Source organism: Festucalex cinctus, chromosome 20 (genome assembly GCF_051991245.1).
Source record: "Festucalex cinctus isolate MCC-2025b chromosome 20, RoL_Fcin_1.0, whole genome shotgun sequence".
NCBI classification, from domain to species: domain Eukaryota; kingdom Metazoa; phylum Chordata; class Actinopteri; order Syngnathiformes; family Syngnathidae; genus Festucalex; species Festucalex cinctus.
The window spans coordinates 10,079,379-10,096,276 of record NC_135430.1 but is presented as its reverse complement, the minus strand read 5'-3'; the positions used below and the strand labels follow the sequence as shown (position 1 = coordinate 10,096,276).

Here is a 16,898-nt window from a genome sequence, read left to right as displayed (position 1 = left end):
CAACAACAGGCTTCCGAGCAAAAAATAAAAAAATAAATCAGACAAGCAGTCTTTGGGGCAGGAGTGTGGGGGCCCCACTTACGAAGCGGGTCTCCCTGCCGGAAGACAGGGAGCTGTTGGAAGAGTGGTGGCTGGGCTAAGTGGGAGGTGGGTGGAAAAGTCAAACTGATGGACAAACGTAAAGCTGTGAAAAAAAGATGATGTGACTGTAAATGAAGTTGAGAGCTGCTTGGTGCTCACCGGCTGGATGGTCGGAGAGTAGGAGGCGTCTCTGATTGGACTCTCGGTCTTGGTGTAATCAGATGAGGGAGCCTGGAAGACAAAAAGACACTTTAGCACGTGAAATAAATGATTTGCTGTATTTTGGCCTGTCGCTATTGATTATTTTTAGTCGGGTATTGATTCAAGTTAGCGTATAAAAACGGATTTTGCATTATTATTATTATTATTGTACATATGAAGTGTAGGTATTATTTTTGACTACTCATTTTGGACTGTAGTATCTGTGACTTTTGAGTATGTATAACTTTAAAAGGCTGAGCCTGGTCTGGTAGGGTTGGCATTACAATATAGTGTCACTAATGGCTAGCTAATATTACTTCATTCACTAACTAGTAGGGCTGTAACGATATCCTAACGTCACAATACGATAATTATCACGATATTGTGGTGAGGTTGGCGGTATTTAAAAAAAGGTCACAATATTGTAAAAAAAAAAAAAAAAAAAAAAAAGGGCTCCAACTTTAAAAAAGCACAATATTGTGCTTTGTATATAATAGCAATGTTATGTTATTATTATTATTATTGTTATGTTGTTAATGTACGCACACAGAGTTCGTCCACATATTGACTTGTTTCACAGGCACATTACGTTCCCCTTCATCTGGCAATTTAGTGTAGAATATAAACATAGAAGGGCCAAAACATCCCTAATGACAATTACATTGCACTAAAAAACTAGCCACCAGTGGGTGCTAGAACTGCACAAATGTAAATCAACCTGACTTTTTTAACAGACGTGTTCCATTTAAATATCGTGAACATTACGACGATGATATTGTGGCAGTTTTAATATCACGATATTGCGCTTATCGTTACATCCCTACTAACTAGTACGCTATATTAAATTGGCTAACATCTATACGTTACTTTCTATGTCCGTGATGGTAGACATGACCATGGGGTACATGTTGCACTTCATCAGATTTGTCTTTAAATGACATGAGCCCAAACTTTGGACACTCTTTTACAGACTCTTTACTCCAGTTTTGTCACCATTATGCCAACTTATTTCTAATCATAGTGCAGTAACATTAGCCCGCGTGGATTATTCGAATAATGACACTTGGACAAGGCGATTTGAGAGAGGAATAAAAACTTAAATCGTGATTTTGTACTTTAACCTGCCGTCTAAATCCAATGCTAGCTAAATAAAATTAAGCTAAAACTAATTCTATAACAATTCCAATCTTCACATTCTAAGAGTTGCCCTTTTTAACTGTGAATTAAGTGGGAATTTGCACACCAATGAGATCTATCCATTTCTTTTACGGTCTATGAGAGGATACGATAACACAAGTAGACGCAAAGCGATTCATCGGTTAGTCTCATCCACCCAAAATTCAAGCGGGCAAAGGACATGCACTTCGTTTTGTGTGCCTCAAACAATCCTTCACGGCAACTTGGGCCGACCACCGCAGCTGTCGCCACACGCATTCCAGCCCATCTTGACCGAGGAGTGAACACGAGTCCGTTGCAAATGCAAAAAAGCATGCTGCCGCCCACACGAGGCGAATTTGTGCGCCTTTCAGTGGGCAAACAAAAGTGAGCTTCCGTGGAGGTCCTGTTCAAAAGTGGATACAGCGAAGCCGCCGCTTCTTCGCGGTTCATTGTTCGCAACCCGCCCCCGCTATATCACAGGCTTTTACATGATTATTATTATTTTTTTAGTTTACTGGAAGAGATAGTATAATTAACTCTTTTACCGCCAAAAACGTTTATATGCCATAGACGTTAAATGACGTCATCTAAGTTTTTTTTATTTTTATTTATATCAATGGGAAATGCAACGTTGAGTGCAGCGCTGCCTGGTCAATAGGTTGTGGAATCAAAAACACCCACTATGGCCAGCAGATGGCAGCATTGTATCTCTTTTCAATGGGCTGCCGGTGTACGGAATTACAATGAAACGTGACGGAATCTGATGAAACAGAACGTTTTCAAGGATTACATGAATGATCAAAGCCTAAATCACAGAGTGTCACTAAACAAAAAATGTTAGCGTCAAAGTCACTGCTGTGGAGAAAATGTATCTTCACAAAAATCTCCTTATATTTTCAATTTTCGCACAATGTCACTCAAATGGTGATTACTAAAGAACGGAATAAGGTAGAAACAGACTTGAAAGAACGGTATGCGATCTTTCATTTGGTACCCTACCCACGTTGTATATGTAGTAAAAGCACACAATATTCTGTTATTCTGTTTGCCTTGAAAGATTAGTTAAAATGCTCGAAATAGTCTGGCACTGTGGGTGTTTTTTTTTTTTTTTGATAACGTGGCAGTAAAAGAGTTAAAAGGCAAGAAGAAGAGGCAGAGAAGGTCCCCAATAAACTTCCATTCACAGTTATCGTACCATAGACAGGGAATATAATAAGCCTGAGTATTATTGCATGCTCTGTTTGAATGCACAGCAGAATTTGTTTGTGGGGGGGGGGGGTTCTGGAACGTATCCCCGCCAATAAACGGAGGTTCACTGCATTGTCACACAACATGCCGGCTTCCACAGCACACTGGGGCACAAAAGCCGTCTTGCCTTGCTGAACAACCAAGGTTGAAGTTGGCCCTGCTTCCCGTAGCCCACCGGTGGTCCCGAAAGGATTTGCTGGCCCGGCGGCAGACCCTTGCCTTTGCGGTTGGCCACTAAAAAGGGGTTCTCCTTGAAACAGATGGGCTGCGAGTCCACCAGAGACTCCTCACAATCCTCCGACAGATTCAGAGTCGCCGTCGAGCCGACGCTGTCGTCTTTGGAGGGGAATAAACTGGTGGACGAGGCCTGGTCCGCGTGGGGGTTTGTGGGGTGGCTTAAGCTGAAGCCCAGAGGCTCTAACGGGGCGCCGTACTGGGCTTGCAGGGGGGCCGCCATGGGGGTGGTTGGACTTAGAGGAGGAGAGAACTGAACGGGGAGAAAGGAAAGCCAGATGGAGGACACGTACAGTGGAAGGAATGGAAAAACAGGAAATAGCAAGACTTCAAACAAAACAAATGGAGAAAAAGAGCTTTGGAGGAGAAATTAAAAGTCTTCTATAATCACACACGCGTTCAACTCTTGACTGTTGGCGGTGATTTACTCACTAATTCAAGACGTCCAGACCCTCTTACGCGTGCAACAAAACCCATTGACCCCCGTACTCAAGTGCCTTAAATAACTAATTTATCAGAGCAGCGAGACAGTTTGGCACCTTCCAAGATGCGATTGACTCACAATGTAAATTTAGCGCGACGGTTAAACCCCGTTTAACCACTGGGGATACGTTTCAGACCCACCTGCTATAGGTGGAAATCTGTGCTATAGAAAGATCATATTAACAAATATTTTAATTAGTTTTACCTTTCCAAAACACAGTTAAAAGTATATTGCAAGCATATTTTTTGGGGGAAAGCAAATAAAATGCATAGAAACTACTGTAGCTGACATATTGTAGTGTTTGTTTACATGCATGTGACTTTAAGAGGCGGGGCCTGGTCAGGTGTGATTGTGCTCATTGTGTTTGTTTTATTGTTCTCATTCTCATTGTTACCAAGGTTATTTTATTAAATCAAAGTTAACAAAATCACTTAATTTCGTAAGCAAAAAAACAAAAAAACAAAAAACAAAACAAAAAAAACCCATAACCGATAGAAAACTTTTAAGACTAAAACTATGAGTAAAGTGAAAGTGTCCATTTTTTTTTCTCAATAATTTCATTTATGAACTTTCACAGTTGATTTTAAATACTTAAGTACTTATTTTGATATTACTGTACGGCTGTATACTGAAGAAGGAAGGTTGAACAGTTTTTCGGAATTGTAGTTCACTTAACTTCCTTACACAGTTCTTATTGCACCTTTTTTTTTTTATAAAAAAATATAAATAAATATTCCATATTCAGTATAAAAAACTAAAACTAATAACTAACAAACCTGCTCTAAAAACTAATTCAACCGAACTAAATTTGAAAAACTAATCAAAACAAAATAAAAACTAAATATAAAGAAACAATCTTTTGCTTTTAAAAAAAATAAAATCAACATTAAGCTTTTAAATCAATAACGAATTGGAACCACAACTTTGTGAATCGTGAGGTTCTTAATACCCAGCCCTACACATGACATGTAAAAAAATAAATAAATAAAAAAATCTGAAATGAACTACCATGATTTCTTGAAAATGAAAAAATGTGAATGGATTTAAATGAAATGACAAAATCCGGCCGGGCGGACATCTTCATACCTACTGTAAAATGTTGGGCTGGAGCGTCCTGCACGTCTAAGTCCAATCAAGTCCTCTTGGAAGTCAAAACGAAAACCCTTGCAGGACAACACCCTTTCCCCAACTGTCTGGCCCTCCACCCCGCCCACCCAAAGTGGCCTGTGTCCACTTCAGTGCCAGATGCAGGTTTAAAATATCACAAGAGGGGGCAGCTGTCCCCCCTTCCCCCCAATCTTGCCACCTCTCTGTGTCACACGCATGTACAGCGAACCCTCATCATGTGCCGGCCTTTAAAACAGCAACCCATGTGCTTTGTTTTAGTCATCTCTTTAAGTCCTCCAAAAAGGGGGGATGTGTCCTTGGGACAAAGCATGCTAGGTCCAAGGTCAGCTGAAGGGGTGGGGGCGGGGGTTGTGTACAGAGCAAATGGCGGGTTCTAGAGGATCGGACGTAAACGCGAATGCCTCCTTGAGGAGGTTAAGGTCATTTGAAAACGGGTCTGCAACTTACCCGATTGATCTTCTGTAGGCTGGTGGTGGGCAACGCTGCCAAGGTTTTGTAGTCCAGTTTTAATGGTCCAGTGCCAATGTTCTACAGAGTACGATAAAGTACAAAAATGATGATGATTATTTTTTAGGGATGTTCCGATCCCGATCACGTGATCAGAAACCAGGTCCCAATCATTTTCAGCTGATTGATATCGGGAGAAAATGATCAGGGTTTTCATTTTTGGCAATTTTGTTATTTATTATTTTTATTATTATTTTAGGGGCTACAAAGAAACAAAATCATCCAGAGGTAAACATATTGCCAATCAAAACGTTTTATTTATTTGTATTTGTTACTTTGTGCACTTTTGATGGCACTCCCCAAAATTATTGTAACGGTTTTGTTCAAATAAAAAACAAAAACAAAAAATTGGAAGCACTTTTTTTTTCCTCTCAATACTTTGCCGAGGAATCTGATCCGAGACTCGGTATCGGCAGATCCTCAAAATCAGGTGACTCGGACTCGGACGCAAAAAAATGAGATTGGGACATCCCTATTATTATTATTTTTTTAAGGCTGTTGACTGAAAACATGTACTTTTTCAAAAAGTATGACATTTTGGAATCTTCACCATTTTGAAGTTAGAATGATTTGAATTGTTTGTGAAACAGTGAATTTGTGGAATTTCTCCATTAATTTGAATGATTTGTTGGCTGCGTGAAATTAATTAAAAGTGGTAATTCTCTGAACATAAAATTTCTGAAATTGGTGACTTTGGAAGAATTCTCAATTTTTCGGGGGAACGTCAGTGAAATTGTGGACTTTATCAAAAAAGTAGGATTTTTTTTTGAATGCTGACCATTTTTGGAAATTTCATATTGTAAATAGTAAGATTTTTGGAATCTAGTCAATTTGAGTCAACTAAGTTAAACATTCTGCATTAATTTGGGAACTGGTTCTGCTTCTTGTGGGAAATGAGAAATTTGATGAGGAAAGGGAATTTGGGGACTGTAAAAATAGTTTCTTTTGACATTGGAATGGTTTGCGAAATGTTTAGTGTTTACATCCATCCATTTTCTTAACTGCTTGCTCCTCACAAGAGGTGCTAGAGCCTATCCCAGCCGGCTTCGGGCAGTAGGCAGGGTACACCCTGAACTGGTTTTCAGCGTTTACACAATATAGTAATTTCCTGGTAAAATCCGGGGCTCTTTTCGGAGCCAAACTCCAAGCACCGCCCAGGAGTGTCTCACCTCTGTCTCCTCTTCAAGCAGGCGAGTTGCCTCCTCTCGCTCCAAGCGCATACGCTCCTTCAACCCAGAAAGGAGTGGGGGGGAGGACAGTGCGGAAGGAGGAAGTACACACGCACACGCAACAGTTGATGGGAGGTGAAATGAGAGCGAAAGAAAGAAATAAGCGACGGCACAGATGGAACAATGGGACGATTTCACGCACAACCAAAAAGGACAGAGCGGGAGAGGGAAAAAAACAAACAAACAAACAAAAAAAAAACAGAAAAGTATAGAATCATCCATCCACTTTGAGAGCAGAAAAGCATGCGAGGTGGAATATTGCTGACAAACAGCTCGACAGTAGATCTTGATTGTGTTTCTTGTGCAAAATGAATGGAAAAGAATGGAATTCTCTTCACGTAAAATGATTCAATTAATTTGAGAAACATGTTGAACTTATTTTGTTAAATTGGTGAATTTGCACAAATTCGCCATCATTTTAGGAACCACAGTTACCTAAATTCTTACATAGTAAAGAACAAAATTACAGATTAAATTCTCCATTCATTTATGTATTTCAAAAGTAGGCAATGACTTACGAAGAAGACTAAAATAGCGAGCTCCTCATTGCCTCGATCAACTCACCACTTTCTCCATCTCTTCCTTCTCCCACTGCGACGTCTCCCTCACCATCTCAGACTCCTGGAGAAAGAGAGCGACTTTTTAAGTGCGTGCGAACGCCATTCAATTCTACACGCCTTCACTCCGTGCCGGGACTAAATAAACGGCCGCGCACTGGCGCTTTCGAGTGCTCTGATGCATGAGCGCGGGGCAGTAAAACTGGCGTTAAGGCTGAATTGCTGCCGTGGCCCGCACACAAAAAAACGCTGAACAAAAACATTCGATTCACGGCCTCCACTTGGCCGTGCCAAAGCCATTCCCGGTATGTTGATGACTGGCAAAAAAAATATTGTAAAAGTTGCCCCTTGCAATGCATGCTAATGACTTCCTGATTTCCCGAAACAACTTGTGATTATTTTAAAACATTTCGCGGAAGGATGTCCACTTTTTCTTGTCATTTTAAGTTCTAGGATTTGGCATCATAATTCAATATAATCTAATCAATAAATTGGTCACACTGATTGCTTTTGTAAATTCACTCCCATCTGTTCATAGCCATGTTGTCAAGCCACTCAAAAATAAACCTCCTGACAAAAAAACAAAAAACAATTAACTCATTTGCTCCCAAAAACGTATAAATACGTTCTATTTTAAATGTAAAAAGTGTCCCAAAGACATATTCATACGTTGTTGTTTTTTTTTTTTTTAAGTGATACTTTACTTATTTAGCCATTTTTGGCAGTCAAACATTAATATTTTGCCTATAATAAATTTGATATTTTCATTATTTTTCATGTACAATTAGTACCTTTAAAAACACATTTTGCAAATTGCTCTTGACTGAAAATGACATCACAAGGGCTCAGGTAACCAATCACAGCTCAGCCTGTGAATGTCACATGACCAAACCTAGAAAACAGGTGAGCTGTGATTGGTTACCTGAGCCCTTGTGATGTGATTTTCAGTTGACAGCAAGTTGCAAAATGTGTTTTTAAAGGAACTAATTGTATGTGAAAAATAATGAGAGTATCAAATTAATTACAGACAAAATGTTAACATTTTATTGCTATAATGGACTAAATAAGTGAAGTATCCCTTTAAATATTTTTTTATGCTAGAGCATACAGAAGGCTTTGATGCAGGTTTTGATGGTAGTAATTACAAAAACGGCCAGCAGGTGGCATGATGAAAACAAGCTGTTTACCCACAATTCTAAGCAGATTTGTAATTAATGATGAAGCATAGTTACATTCTAATGCTATAATTTAAATAAAAATACATATTTTTTTTCCTGACGAAAGAAGAGACTAATCATTCTTTTGGTAGGTTCCATGTTTTTATAGCAATAAAACACAATATTCTGTGGGCCTTGCAAAATCAGTCATAATCCAGTAATACAGTTGGGAGCGAAGTGGGTTGCTTCAGTGAAAATGGCTGGGAGTCAATTAGTTAATGTCTTCATGGTGATCGTACCTTTTGCATGATGTCAATCTCCTCTGGGCTCAGGTCTCTGTCGATAGAAGAGATGCTCTCCATACTGTTCTTACGAACGATGCCTGACGCAAAAGGGTTGGCGATGATGCCGGGAGATGCCTGGAGAAACATATTTGGTTGAGCTTGTGCGTTGTTATCAGTCTGAACAAAACGTAAAAGCGTTTGTACGAACGTAAGGCTCCTCGTTGGGATTGGAGTCCGCCGCGGGCACTTTACGAGGGTCGAAGCCGTCGCACACCAGCATGACCAGGGAGTCGCCCACGGCCCGCAGCACTCGCACGGCCTCCGTGTGCGTCATGCCCAGCAGGCTGTGATTGTTCACCTCCAGGATGCGCATGCCCACCTGGAGGCGGCTGTCCCGGGCGGCCGCGCCACTTGAGCTCACCTGTTTTCAAAGGAGACTTATTTCGTATAATATCCATCCATACATTTTCTTAACCGCTTGTTCCTCACAAGGGTCGTGGGGGTGCTGGAGCCTATCCCAGCTGGCTTCAGGCAGTAGGCGGGGTACATCCTGAACTGGTTGCCAGCCAATCGCAGTGCGTATAATATGTTCACTTAAAAAAAAAAATCTCCAAATCCAAATTCAGATTTCAAATTAAAAATTCTAATTGAAAATGTTTAAATCAAAATTCTTAACATTCCGATTTAAAAAAATTTTTTAATTCAATTTTAAGATTAAAATTTGACATCCAAATTTAAAATTCAATTCAAAAATTCAAATTGTAATTTGAAAGTAAAAAAAAAAATCCAATTAAAAATTTAAAATAAAGTTGGCAAATTTTGAAGTCAAAAATCTAAAAAAAAATTCAAAATTCACTTTTCCAAATTCCAATTTCAAATCAAATTTGAGATTAGAATTTGTAATCATAAAGTCAAATTAAATTTTCAAAATAAAAGTGTAAGATGCAAATTTGACATCCAAATGTCAAAACTTAATATTGAAATTTAAAAATCCGATTTAAAACTCACTAAAATAAGTACAGAAGACAAGTTAAAATAATCAAATTCAAAATTCAACTTATAAATTCAAATTAAGCAAAAACATCAAAATAAAAATCAATATTCAAAATTAAAAAATGTAAACTAAATATAAAAATTTGTTAGGTGTTACATTTGCATTAAAATTTTATTTAAAATTCAAAACCAAGTTCCGATTAAAATTTTAATTCCAAATTGTTACAGCCCAGAAGAGTCGTAAGCATGACGACTGAGGGGTGGAGCTAGGGGGGTTTATGAAGGGTGAGCGGCTAATGCTAGACTGTAGTTAAAATGATATTGAACATTTAAATATGGCTCAACAGCTACCTTGGATATGAAGATGCCCTCATCTGTCGAGTCAAAAGGATTTCCTGCGTGGCCTTTAGCTCCTCCCCGTATACTGATCCCTAGTTTCTCCCCCGGCTGCTTATTGATCACAATTTCCTGGAAACGTCAGATAAAAGCCTAAACATCAGCATCTCCAACAACACTCCGCTTTGTCCGCGTTAACGACGAGACCGACCTGCATCCCTGGCGGCGACGGATCTCTGCGCACCAGCATCCGGATCTCCTGCTTGTTGGCCAGCAGAGCCCGCACGGCCTCTTGGTGCGTCGCGTGGCGCAGGTCGATGGCGTTCACCTCCAGGATGCGGTCGCCCACGCGCAACCCGCTTTGACACGCCAAACCGTGAGGGATCACCTACAGACAATTTGGAGTCTTAAATGTTCCGTGTTTTTGGAATGTCGGATTTAAAAAAAAAAAAAAAAAAAAAAAAAGAGAAAAAAAAAAAGAAAAAAAAGAAAAGAAAAAATTCTTACCTTTGAGATGAACACGCCAGGTTCGTTGATGCCGAAGGGGTGGCTAGCGTGGTCGCTGCCCCCGACGATGCTCAAGCCGAGGGGCCCGCCTGACTTGACCAGCATCACTTCCTGTTATGGCAAAACATTTTGATCATGATGAAAGTTGTGAATATTAAAAGGGTACAGGTCTACTTGGGCTTAAAGGATTCTATATTTTGTTGTTTCTATTGTTTTATTTAAAGCGGGGTACAATCGGGACAGATTTGAGCATTTTCCTTTGAGAAAATACCCAATCGGATGTGTCGAAAAGATAGTCACGTGATCTGTTTGGAAAACTGGGGCGACATTCGTAAATGTTAACCCTGTTCAATATTTAAAGCAGGGTACACAAATGCCAAATATAAGACCAAAATTGATCATTATCACATCATAATTAATTAATATTAATGAATCATTATTATTATTATTATTATTAATTATTCACGATGGCGAATCCTTATATGTGGTGAACACAGTCAGGCTGCGCCACGAACTTGAAACGTATTGACTGCAATGTACTGTAGTTACAAGATAAGCTAACAGTTAGCCTAGCTTCTTTGATTGCTGCTTCTACTGCTCTCTTCTTCTTCCCTTGTGCACCATACTGACCCCCAGAGGTCAGCCTTGCTACTACGTCAGACATTGTTACGTGTGTCGTGGCTCCAGACACTCTGGGGTCGCTTTACATTTTAAAAATTAGCTTCGATGTTGAAATTTGGTATGTATGTGCCCTGCTTTAGACATTTCTAGTTATTAGGTTGTAAGCTTTACTTCAATGTTTAGTGTTTCCCAACCTTCATAAAGGCAAAGCACATTTTGTCAATTTGAATTACGAAAAAAAACAAAAACAAAACACTGTGCTGCTCACGTTGGTATTATATATATTGCTTCTCACAAACATCAACGCACCACCCCAAATTCAGGTTCAGTCGACCCCCAAAAATGCAAATTTATCACGCTGTCATTGATCTTGAGGGGACATAATGCTGCACTCTTCCTGTAGAGTGAGGAAAAGACCAAGTTTTACAACACTTCTCGATAAGTGTCCGGGATAGTTGTTGTTATTCTCAGGCTATTTTCAGCACTATCAATATGTTAATAATGACAGATGACATGGGGACAGACCAATACTATCAATTTACTTTATAAAAAATATTAAATTGACATAGTATTTCCATGAGAAAAAAAACACCATACAAAAATGTTAGAAAAAGTACGTTAAAGGCAGGGTCTTCCGTTTTCACTCAGGAAAATGCACAATATAAATACAGGATGTATTTACTTCATGTAAGTCACATGGTCTCCCAGGCTTGAGTGAGTGAGTGATTGAGTGAGTGAGTGAAAAAAGACAAAACCGTGCGTGCTGTAAAGTTACGGAGGGAGTGGCGTCTTGCAGCCGACAAATTCGCCCGGTCCCGTCTGCCTACAGTGAGTGCCACGCCCCCCACCGCCCCCTACTCTGCGATTGGCTGGAGGGGTAAACAACTGTCTGTCCACAGAAACGTCCCGCTATTGACAAAACAAGCACAAATTGGCAAAATACAGGCTGGGGGGTGGGGGTAGAGGAAAAGAAATCACCACCACACATTAACAGAAGGCCAGAGGTGTTGATTAGGTGTTCATGGATATACATCCTGTATTTATATAGTGCATTTTCCTGAGTGAAAACGGAAGACCCTGCCTTTAATTATATGTACATTCTGCAGATCTAGCCGAAAAGCATTTGCCTGTCACGTTACATAATTCAACAAATATACACTATTTGTAGCCCATAAATAATTTTCGGACCAACTAGGCGAAAGTGGACAATGTGGTTGGGAATCACTCTGTTTACCGTACAATCCATGACATAATTAATTTTCATACCATGCACCATCCTCTTTCAAACTGGAGCAGCAAGTTATCATGTAGAAGCCAAATAGAAAAACCTATCAACAAGCTACTTTCAACTAACCCCGGACCGATAGAATCTGCAAGTGGCCCCGCCCCCTTACCTCAATGGGGTACTCATCCTCCATCCGGCCCAGGTGGTTCCCCTGCAGGCCGTCTTCGTCCTGGTCCGGGGAATCGGAGGGCTCCGGGGGCGGCGGCGAGTGGGCCCGCTGCCGGGACAGGCCCGGAGAGCGCGGGGCGTTGGGGTCTCGCTCCACCAGGAGGGCGATAGTGGGGGAGGTGCCGGTAAGGAGCGCTACTGCCTGGTCATGTCTGGCCTCTGTCATGTCTACACCATTGATCTGGATTTACAGTCACAAACAGCCGCAGTTTTGTGTTTGTTTTGTGTCTATAATATTGTACTTTATAAAAAACAGAGTAGCAACACAATTAAATATGTAGATAATGAAACAGTAAATTTATTTGAGGAACTATGCATGTCAATTAACCGATAATTTATTGACATTTTGTGTGATTTTGGTGCAAAGCCAGCTCTCAGAAATACGACTCAGAAGAAAAGTAGACAGCGAGCAAGCAGAAGCCTGACTTTAAATAATTCTGTTAAAATATGCACAAATACAAATTCACTTCCTCGCCGCTTGCCTTTATTCATTTAAACACAAGTGGGAGTGCGATGACACCAAAAAGACTTGCTTTAAAGTCAACAAAGGCAAGCAGCGCAGTTTTTAAAATATATTTATTTAATGCGTTAAAATGGAGGCTGATAAGCTTTCATTCAGCAGACAAGCAGAGGTCAGCGCTGGCCCGACAGTATCGCCGCTTACCGTCGGCTGAAGCACCTACACCACGCCCACCACCACCCGGCACACAAGGTAGGGAGGGAATGAAACAGTGAGCATGCGGCGAAAGGGTTGGGAAAAGGGAGGAAGGAAAGTAGAAACTGCAGGAGGAAGGGTCACCACAGAGCAGAATGAAAGGTAAAGAGGTCGCGTTCAACGCTTGCCAGCCCTGTTCACTCGCAAAACTGCTCTGAATAACCCATAGGATTCGACGACTACTATCAAGTGGGAGGAGTTACAATGTGTGCAATTTGTCTGTGTATTTCAGGTTAAAAAAAAAAAAAAGGATGAACCTCGGTTGCACAGGTATCAATAAAACTTCTATAACCCCCTACCAAATGTTTGGAATGTTTAAAAAATGTTGTAAAAATGCAAAAGTGACATGGGTTAAAATAAAACTAACAACAGAACCCCAAAATTTGGGCAGGCAAAATCACAACACAGTTTAAAAAAAAGCAACAAAAAAAGCACCTCTTAAAGCGCAAAAGGTTAGTCAAATTAAGAATTAGGCAAATATAAATTACTGAAAAGTTATTAAGGTTACAGCACGATAGAATATAAAACTACCGTAAAAGCTCTAAAAGTTCGTCAGGGTATAAATGAAGCAATTGTGCAGATTAATGACAAGACCGTAAAACTTCCAAAAATTGGGCAGGCTAAATTCAATTAAAAAGTTGTGCAGGTTAAAATAGATTAGTGAAGTCCCAAAAAACTGTGAAGGAATAAAAAAAAAAAAAAAAAGAGAGAGTAGAGTAAAAATATTAAACACGGTGACTGTGAAAAGTCCAAAAGTGATTTAGGTTAAACTAGACTATCCAACCCGCCCCCCCCACTAACAGCTGCACAGTTAAAAAGCAAACTACCGTAAAGCCCCCCAAATTTAATCTAGACCAGCGACCGTCTGTTGAAGATCTCTGGATTAACACGTTAGCAGCCTCACAGTTGAAATCTTCTGGACCTAAAAATACTGTACAGGAAGTCCCTTTGATGAAATCGGGTCCTGTAGGGAGCAAATGACTACTCACGGAGATGACCCTGTCGCCTATCCGTAACGTGCTGTCTCGGTGGGCTGCTCCCCCCTCTGCAATGCGAGAGATGTAGATCCCCTAAAAGCAAAACAAGCGCATGTACAAATAAGCTATTTTATTACTCCCACCACTTCCTCGGCAGATTCAACTGGCGAGACTGAACGAGTTGAACAATCAAACCAAATCAAACATGATGAAACTCAAGCCAAGGTGAAAAAAACAAAGTGTGTCAACACATGTGTGGGCAAAGTTCAACAGTCAAACCTCCCCAAATGACATTCGGACTTACAGCCGGACCCGCCTCAAATCCTAAAAGATGTCGCTCTCGCTCGAGTTTGAAGGGGACAGCCCTTGAACACTCGCTGGCCCCCGATATACGCCTCGACTACCCCGTCGCCCACTTACGGTGAACCTATCATGTGTCCGGGGCTCGCTATTCATATCTCCGTCTCCCTGGTGACGGCGGAGTAACGCCGCGGCCAGAATTGGAGCAGCTCAATGACTGACAGTTACGGCAATTTATTATTATTATTTTTTATTTAAGTGACCCCAGCCTTCCCAGCTACCCACAATTGACACAAATATATGCAAATAGGCTGACATAACAGCCATGCATTTACACAGCATAACCAGCGGCACTCAATTGGGACTTCTGGCCATTAGTGGTTTAGTGGGCTATGCCACAAATACACTGTATTAATTATTTATGTTATGTATTCAAGTTATGATTTATTCATTTATCTCATTACATAATTACATTAATGGTGAATAATATTATATTTTCAGATTTTATATTTTATTATATTATTATTATCTATTTTATTTTTATATGTATTATTATTATTATTATTATTATTATTATTATATTTTTATATTATATATAGTTATATTATAATAAAAAATGGTAAAATGTGGCCCTTAAGCATTAAAAGTTTGCCCACCCCTAATTTTTTTTTTTCATCCTCCAAACCACTAGGGGCAGCATGTGGTAAAAAAATTAAAATAGAAAAACTACCATAAAACGTCACACAGGTTAGAATTATGGCAACAGTTCAGGTAAAAATAAAACATAAAAATAATCAAAGAAGTTGCACAGGTTTTAGATAAGACAAACATAAAAGCTCCAAAAGTTGTGCAAGTAAAAATGTGATAACCGTAAATACTCCAAAGGCTGCGCAGGGTTAAAACAGACTAACCTCAAAGCTGCACTTGTATTTATTTACATGGTTGAAAATTAAATTACAGTAAAAACTCCTGACTGTAAATCCCGCAAAAACCCTTGTAGGTTAGGGACAAGGGCCTGATCGATTTATCGGCCGATTATTACCCCCATATGTGTCAAAATTATTTTCACATTACCACTTTACAAAATAAATAAAATAAACACAAAGATAACACCATCCAAACTTTTTTTTTTTTTTTTAATCGCCAAAACAACAACAACAACAACAAAAAAATCAGATTTTTGTTGATTCTACTCTGTTGTAGAGTGAAATAGTGAAGTCATAGCTCCTTGCGCAATAAAAGAACGGCAGACACGCGGCAGAAGTAAAAGTCAGTAGTACCAAAAATATCTCACCGTGTCCCCAGTGCGGTACGGCGTGGATCCCTTCCCCCCGGCGATGCTGAAGCCCAGCCCCTTGTCGTTGCGCACCAGGCAGGCGGAGAGGCGCTGCAGGGGCCCCTCGGCGCCGAAGGCCAGCCCGCTGCGCCTCTCCCGCGGGAAGTAGTCGTCTTCGGGCCTGAGCGGCGTGGTGGTGATGGCGTTCTCCGGCTCCACCATGCGCTCGCGGAGCACCGTCATGGAGACGGCCTCCCCGGAGCTGCGCAGGGCCTCCACGGCCGAGTGGTGCTCGGCCTCGTGGAGGTCCACGCCGTTCACCTGGAAACCGAACGCAAAAGTTTAATTCATATCTTGTTTGGGAAAATGGAGTTTATTTCCTGCGACGGTACCTCAAGCAATTTGTCTCCCACTTTAACTCCTGCTCTGGCTGCAGGACCTTCCTCAGAAACTCTGGAGATGAAGATCCCCTGAAGTCAAAGGGGAAAAACAATATTAAATACATCACCAGTACTCTGTTGGCACGTACCGTCCGGGAAGCGGGGGTCTGACCTCGTCGTCCCCCTTGTACGGCGTGGAGCCTTTCCCGCCGGCGATGCTGATGCCGAGGCCGCCCGTTTGCCGCAGGATGGTTAAGGTGTGCTGCAAGGTGAGGAGGCCCAGTCAAAAACGGGCAGAGCTGAAGGACAAGCCCCCACCGTCAACTTTCTACACTTGTTATGGGAGGGCCAGAATGCGCCAATCACTTTGACCCCGATCAAAATCGAACCCGTCTGGAGTCGATTTCAGTGAGTGTGGAACAATAGAATATTTTTCTTCTGCTTGTTTACTGTTACATATTATATAATTTCAGCTATGTACTTGCATATATTCTGTTTTTCAGGATTACTTTTTAGACATCTGTCCAGAAACTACAGATGGAAATTGGCAGAGGTGGGAGTGAGCCACGTATGTGACAGTAAGTAAGAGAATTTGCTAACATTCCAATTGTATAAAATGTCACTTCTTGAAAATGGGCATTTAGAATCCAGACAGAAAAGCTCTCGTCAGTGGAATTTTCGTGTGTCAGCTTCAGAAATGTGAGCTACACTAGTCACAAACGGTTTAGTTTTTGGGTGAAATTTTAGGATGGGCCGAAACCACACTTCTTCATTTGACCTTCTTTAAACATTTGAATGTCTCAGTACTTTTTTGCAACATACTGAACGGCAAAATTCACAACACGTTTAATCTGGATATGGATTTTTTTTTTTGCTGGTTCTTATATTTGACATTTTTGATAGGTGAGATATTAAAAATATGTACAGTATAAGAATAAAATACCTTTTTTGTGGTCTCTTACTCGGAAAAATTACAACAATAAAGATGAGTTACAGGCAGAAGTTTTTACTATTTTACAATACTTTGCCCTTAAGTATTTAAATCCACAACAAAGAAAAGAAAATAATCAAA

General features: G+C 40.5%; 1 protein-coding gene across 16 annotated transcripts in view; it reads right to left on the bottom strand.

Moving 5' to 3' along the window:
- Nucleotides 1-16,898, bottom strand: part of scrib (scribble planar cell polarity protein) — a 64,857-nt gene that overhangs the window by 19,614 nt on the left and 28,345 nt on the right. For 8 of the 16 annotated variants that reach the window (XM_077509518.1, XM_077509522.1, XM_077509526.1 and 5 more), the window contains 16 exons: nucleotides 15,999-16,088; nucleotides 15,839-15,916; nucleotides 15,465-15,767; nucleotides 13,883-13,963; nucleotides 12,120-12,359; nucleotides 10,105-10,215; nucleotides 9,809-9,985; nucleotides 9,613-9,729; nucleotides 8,477-8,689; nucleotides 8,284-8,403; nucleotides 6,835-6,891; nucleotides 6,211-6,267; nucleotides 4,982-5,062; nucleotides 2,816-3,175; nucleotides 241-312; nucleotides 83-136 (listed from right to left, as the gene is read on the bottom strand). In XM_077509518.1, the coding sequence (XP_077365644.1) occupies nucleotides 83-136; nucleotides 241-312; nucleotides 2,816-3,175; nucleotides 4,982-5,062; nucleotides 6,211-6,267; nucleotides 6,835-6,891; nucleotides 8,284-8,403; nucleotides 8,477-8,689; nucleotides 9,613-9,729; nucleotides 9,809-9,985; nucleotides 10,105-10,215; nucleotides 12,120-12,359; nucleotides 13,883-13,963; nucleotides 15,465-15,767; nucleotides 15,839-15,916; nucleotides 15,999-16,088 (2,211 nt within the window). The remainder of the gene's footprint in view (nucleotides 1-82; nucleotides 137-240; nucleotides 313-2,815; nucleotides 3,176-4,981; nucleotides 5,063-6,210; nucleotides 6,268-6,834; nucleotides 6,892-8,283; nucleotides 8,404-8,476; nucleotides 8,690-9,612; nucleotides 9,730-9,808; nucleotides 9,986-10,104; nucleotides 10,216-12,119; nucleotides 12,360-13,882; nucleotides 13,964-15,464; nucleotides 15,768-15,838; nucleotides 15,917-15,998; nucleotides 16,089-16,898) is intronic. The other 8 variants (XM_077509530.1, XM_077509532.1, XM_077509533.1 and 5 more) reach the window with 5 other exon arrangements.